Source organism: Egretta garzetta, unplaced genomic scaffold (assembly GCF_000687185.1).
Source record: "Egretta garzetta isolate BGI_Z169 unplaced genomic scaffold, ASM68718v1 scaffold206, whole genome shotgun sequence".
NCBI lineage: Eukaryota > Metazoa > Chordata > Aves > Pelecaniformes > Ardeidae > Egretta > Egretta garzetta.
In genome coordinates this window covers 1,645,529-1,652,023 of record NW_009259984.1, presented here as the reverse complement: position 1 = coordinate 1,652,023, position 6,495 = coordinate 1,645,529, and the positions used below count along the sequence as shown (strand labels likewise).

General features: G+C 34.5%; 1 protein-coding gene across 1 annotated transcript in view; it reads right to left on the bottom strand.

Moving 5' to 3' along the window:
- Positions 1-6,495, bottom strand: part of ATG2B (autophagy related 2B) — a 48,146-nt gene that overhangs the window by 3,355 nt on the left and 38,296 nt on the right. Inside the window, 7 exon segments of the mRNA XM_035896023.1 lie at positions 265-414; positions 1,506-1,660; positions 1,837-1,958; positions 2,437-2,519; positions 3,496-3,565; positions 4,525-4,726; positions 5,565-5,643. Coding sequence (XP_035751916.1) covers positions 265-414; positions 1,506-1,660; positions 1,837-1,958; positions 2,437-2,519; positions 3,496-3,565; positions 4,525-4,726; positions 5,565-5,643 — 861 coding nt within the window.

Below are 6,495 nucleotides of genomic sequence, written 5' to 3'. Positions count from 1 at the left end.
ATGGGGTGGGAAATCAGGTTTGTAACTGTAGAACTGAAGTCATTCATGCTTATCTGCATAACGTCTTAGTTTATTTCTGCTCCTCTGATTTTTCCACGCAAGGTTTCTGTTGGTTTAAGATTACTCATGAAGACAGTCTTGTTCAAAACTTAAATCCCCTTCTTCGTTTGGTAAGTTTAAACTAACATCTGACATTTTATTTGCTGCCTTAGGAAATAATTCTGAAGTTTGAGTTTGGTTAAGGACAATTACTTTTGCACTCACCTCTTTTACCACACTGTATGCTTTGGCTACACCTTCCCGTAAGTCTACTGGCTGATGAGCTAAACGATGGCGAGGAAATCGTTTGATCTTTTTCGCTTCAGTAAAAGTAGGCCCTGGGGATACCATGTCATATGCAGTTTCTGCAGCTGCCTGAAGATCAGGAATGAATGCAAGATAGATAAGAAGTCTTATAGCATCCAATCACAAATTTAAACTACTAACAGGGTGACATAATTGAAATAAAAGAATTTTAATTCCACAAATATTTATTTACATCAGATTAAGGTTTTGTACAAGAACTTCTGGAGTGGGTGCAGCTGTAACTATACATTAAATTCCATAATGAAAGAATTAATGTTGTAGATCTTGGTATGATTCCCCCCACCCCAGCCCAGTTGCCATTCCTTCAAAGGCATCCTCTAAATCTGCACAAAATGCTCAAGATAGAAACTGAAACATTTGATCTATGGTATGCTCTCTTACAAACACACAAGCATACACATAATTCCAGCCATATGAATAATACCCTTTTTTTTTTTTACTATATATATATATTCAAGCTTAGGCACATCTACAATTTTTGCTAAGTTAGATGGTAAAAGTGTATTTTCATCATGTATTTTACATTAAGGAACATGAATTTATTAACACTTTAATCCAAGACTACTTTAGGGTTAAATCCAGAAAGCTTTATAGACTTTGTGTACATCAACACAATGAGTATTGGTTTTAAGGCATTTATTTTGTTTGGTTGGTTTTGTGGGGTTTTTTCATTTTCGTTTTGGTTTTTTTGAGGATTTGGGGGTTTGTTGTTTGGTTTTGTTGTTGGTTTTTTTTAAATAAGCACACATTTTTTAAAAAGTTAAGAATCTATTACTGGAAAATACACATATGCAAAGAACTCATCTTTCTCAGGATCAGTGATTTTTTAGCGCAGCTGAATATTTTAGTATTAAACTTTACATTGTAATACATTAAAGACATTAAGAAACATGTAACAGCTTGGGTGTTCAGCAAAATTTTAACACAACTTTCTAATCATCGCATTTGATGCCACCTCAGACTGCTGCAAGCTTTACCCAGTCTCTGCGTTCCTATTTATATTCCTATTTATACAGATGCTTTTTTCCCCCCCCCCCCCAAAGACATGATCCCAACCTTAAATATATAGCATTAAGATATTAATTTGATATAGCAACACTTCTCATTTTATGTCTAACTCCAGAAGCAACACACTATACCTGTATAGTCTGAACCATTCTGTTTGTTAGCTCCAGTGCTGCCATTGCAGTGGAAGTACCAAAAGAAGCTGCTCCTCTTTGAAAGCCTCTTACAATACGTCCATCCTTTCGGTACTGTTCTATTGGTAACCACACCAAGTCTTTCAGACCTTGGACTGAAAATGAAGACAAAATACCATAGTTAGAAAGTTCTCTTAGATAAGCAGAATGCCTTGAGAGGAAGTGACAACAGATGTCAATGTTGTTGGGGGGGTAGTGATGTTGTTGAGTTCTGTTTGTTTGTTTAAAACAACTGCCATGTGTGTCTGCATAGAAGTAAGATTTAACTTACCTAACTGCACTAGTGAATGCATAGGTCCTACTCCTCCCAAAATTCCCGGTAGCTGGTTTTTCTTTATATCATTAAGCCATTCACTGATGGCATAGGAGAACAATTTATCCACACCTAATAAACTGAAGTAAATAAAATTATTAATATATTTTTAAAAACACACAATTCCTAATAAGACAAACACATTATTCATTGAAGTAAACAAAGATGTCATTGAAACAAAAGGAAAGCTGTTTTCAAGTGCCATCTTTTGTTGCTGTTGGCTAATCCAAGCATTTCATGTGTATGCGCTCCATAAAACAGAAGTTCAAGACTGCATAATCACACCCAGTTCAATAGGAAGTAAACATACAACTAAAATTAAAAGTTTAGCACCAAGACTAGCACATATATTACTGTCCTGTAAATAGATGTTCTTTGTGAACGCTCTATGTTTGACAAAATCTAGCATCAAGAAATACTTATAAAGTCAAAAAGTGTCTTTCATTTCAGAAGTTCATCTTATCAGAGAATTTACTTTTTGCTTGCTACATCCAGTTATTCACCATAAACTTGTTCAGTTTGCAATACCAGCGTCAATCTACAATTCAATAAACTTACCCATGTCTGTAACAAAGTCTCTTCAGCTTTAATTCTGAGCAGTTTAACTGAGCAAGCCCAATAAGAATCCCAGCTAGTGTCCCCTGTAGGTGAAATATTTTGTTAATCACATGAGTTTATTCATCCTGTACAATTTGTGGCTGAGAAATAATTTTATCATCTCAACTCTCATTGCAGGTATTTCTGTCTAAACTGATTTTCCCCCAGTCTCCCAAATGCTACTCGTTACAGTGCTATGAATTATGCTATGTGAAAACTTGCAAAAGATGGAATCTGGCTTAATCAGCTACTCTAAGAAAAACATCTAGATACAAGATGGCTTCTTCAGAAATATTAAGATATAATAAACTACGTAAACATGGCTCTGGCATTAGTGTGTTCCAGGCATTCTAAAGCTGCTATTTCATGTTTAGATTTCTCCGGCAGCAGTGTAAATTCGAGAAGTTGCTGCTATTACTTGTCCGTATTTTCTTACTGATTTGCCATAAGAGAATACAAATCTGGTTGTGCAAACAGGATTTTCTGAGGTCTGCTCTATAAACTCAGTATGATAACGAATACATATTTTAAAAAGAACTAGGAGCATTTTTTAATGTGTATTAGATTCTGCCATTGCCACTGAAGCTCATACATTACTAGACTGCAAGGGAAGGAAACAAAAACAAATTCAAAAGACAATACTTTATTCTGCAATTAATGAGGAAGAAAATAAAATGCACAATAGTGCCCCTTTGAGGGGCACTACAGCTGTGTAAAAAAGATTTCCAGACAGTCAATGAGTTGATAAATATTACTTTCAAGTCTCATTCTGAGTTCATCATACCTGGAGGATCCACCCTCTAGTTTTCAAATTAAGAGTGAAACAACGTTAAGCTTTATTGAAACTAAGGGGGAAAACAAAAAAAACAAAAAAAACAAACAAAAAAAAAGTTTCACATTTCTCAAAATCACATCAGTAACGAGTAGGGAGCATAAAAATATACCCCAACTCACGGGGCAGAGGGATTCAAAACAAACAATCAATTTTTTATTCTACAGCCATCAGTGTTATACACAAACCTGATCCATTGATACATGTTTGCCATGGTAATCAAGACGTATTGGAACTTCTGATGTAAAACGAAATTCTCTAGGATATACAAAAGAAATTTTACAGTGAGAAACATGAAAAGGAAGTAAAATTATCCTTCCAACCTCCCTCCCCCCCATGGTTTCCCATCCTCCTGGAATTGGATACCATACCCTTTTCTGTAAACCATAAATCCTCTAGTTACCATGTTAGTACTTCAGAATAAGTGTACAAAACCCAAGAAAAGCTGAATTTGCCTTTGTTTTAACATCTTGTCAAGGCTAACATTTACAACAAATTTAAGTCCTGCAAAAGTGCTATTAATCCTGCAGGTGAACATCTTCCCTCAATTTTCACAGCATGAACTTCAGTTACCAAAAAAAAAAAAAAAAAAGTATGACTAATGATGGTTCTGTGGGCAAAATTTAGCCCTGCAGCTGGAACTCACTGAAAAATTCTGTTGGTGATGTATGTGATGAAATAGAATCACAGTCATTCTCTCATAATTTGACTCTGCACTGCTTACCAAAGTACACATCTGTTGTTAAGAGGCACTTATGATCTGAATACACAAGGTAAAACTTCTGCATAACAAGCTGAAATGTTTATAATCACTTCCTAGTTGTTTCTCTTATGATATGTTAATTGTGTACCTCTCCTATGATAACCTTTTCCTTTATATGCTCTCATCTCTGGTTATATTAGATCTAATTTACATTGTTATACAAAAACTTCTCTTTATATTTATTTGTAAAACATCTCATTACTGGTTCCGTACATGGCAGAGCTTTAATTAATTTTATTTTCTTGTGCACATTAGTGTGCAAGAGTTAATAAAAAAAAAAATCATTAGTTACCTTCCAGCGATAAAAGCCAATATATCAGACTTCCACAATCAGTCAATAAACAAACCAAAAAACACACCTTGTCATAAGGTCTGAATAGGTTACCATCACACCTTCTTAAAACATTCAGCAGAACAGCTGTGAGTCACTGGAAATTTTGTTACAAAAGTTTACCTGAAAAATACCGGCTGATCACTGTACGACGTCACTTCTTGTGAGAAATGATCATCTCCATTAACCACATCCATAGAATCAATGCTACCATTTTCATTTGCTTGCTTGTGTGATGAGAAAGAAATGACTGGACTTGGGTCCTTAAGGCTGCTGACATGCCTGGGCAAACTACACGTAACTTCAGCACCAGGAGACTTTTTAACTAAGATAAGAAGTTATACACAGTAAACTTACTCATATTTTTCACAGCGATTACAAAAAGATTGTGTTTATACAATTATTGTGTCCTTAGTAAGACCTAATGCTTATTAATAAAAGAATTACTAGCAGGAAAATATTTAGATTCTCTTAGTAAAATAATATCTTAGTTATCAAGAGAAATTTTTACAAGAAGCTTAAATTGAGGTTTATGCATCGGCATAAATAATCCATCTAGTTTTAATGGCAGTATTGCAGAGTACTTCATGACCGATGCATTCCAGTATGACATCAACAGAAATAGGTGAAGTATACCTGCTAGCAAACTCACAAGTATAGTTAATAGAGGAAATACACTTTTCAATATACACTGGGTTCTGCACAGATGGTGTAGCTGATTAGAAGTACTGCTTTAACTGTTTGCAGACATTGTACTGCTTATTTATAATCTTGAACTCTCTTCCTTTCTCTAGGGGTTACACAACTTCAAGCTATTAGACTGACATACTCTGATGCAAGTTTTATTAAATAATGTATTTGTTTTAGCTAATAACAACTCCTAATATCATATACACAGCCCTCAATTTTTTCAGAAGTTCATATTAAATATGCTCCAATTTTGGTGAAAATATCCAAAGTTTCTGTGTTCTAACAAATTAGTTCCTTTGTTGGGGTTTGGTCACTAACATAAGTGGGGGGTTTTGGGGGTTTTTTTGGTTTTGATTTTTTTTTTTTTTTTTTTTTTTTTACACACATGAGATTCACATGTGAACTTATAGACATGTACACACATTAAAGGAGAAAGAAGAACCACTTTCATATTAGATTTTTGAAAAGTATACCTTCAGGATCTGGAGTAACTAAGAGTTCTACTTCTGTAGAGAGGCTTGTGAAAAAATCCTTCAGGAAAAACAAGGCATCCTGATGTCGAAAATAAAATACAATCAGGTTAAAAAAAAAAAAAAAAAAAGAAAAAAAGAAAAAAATACTCAATTCTCTACAATATACTATCCACTATTCCAGCTCTTTATTTCTATACAGATATGAATCAAAACACATTTCTTCTTTTTGATCCTTTAACAAGTACAGAAGCTACTTAAGAATCTAGGCCAGAAACCAGAAAGACCCTCTTGGTCATCGCCCCCTGCTACATATGTGATTTCATAATCCATCTAGCTCTCTCTTAAACTCCAGTGTTGTCTTCATTATCTACTCTCATTTTGGAGACTGTTCCATAACCCAAGTGTTTTACTGCCTATGAACTTTTCTCTGATTTCCAATAGAAGGGTATTCAAGTATAGCTTATATTCATCTCTAATACTGCCAATGTCAGACAAATTGTTCCAGTTCAGATCTTGACACTGTTTCATTAAAACTCATTAATATCTCTGCTGTTAATGTCTTGTCAGTCAGATGCATCACACCGGTGCCTTGTTCATCCTATAATTAATGACATTTGGAGTTTGTTTTTGTTTTTATGTTTCCAACTGATAAGCAGAAAGCTTAAGTAGTAATACCAAGAATTTCTAACATGACTGCATGCAGCCCTGTGCTTCCATGAAAGCTGTGGTTAATTTTGCAGAAGTTGTAAAGGTGAATTTTGTTTATGGTATAAAAGATAAAAGACTTAGAAAAGTAATCAAGAGGGAGCACATTTCCTCACTAAATGGCAGTATTTCCATGCTATTTCTCTTATGAAGTTATTATCTATACAATGTTCAATTTTTCCAACAGTAAAATGAAAACCTGGCCTCTAATGTGTGCTGAGGGAAA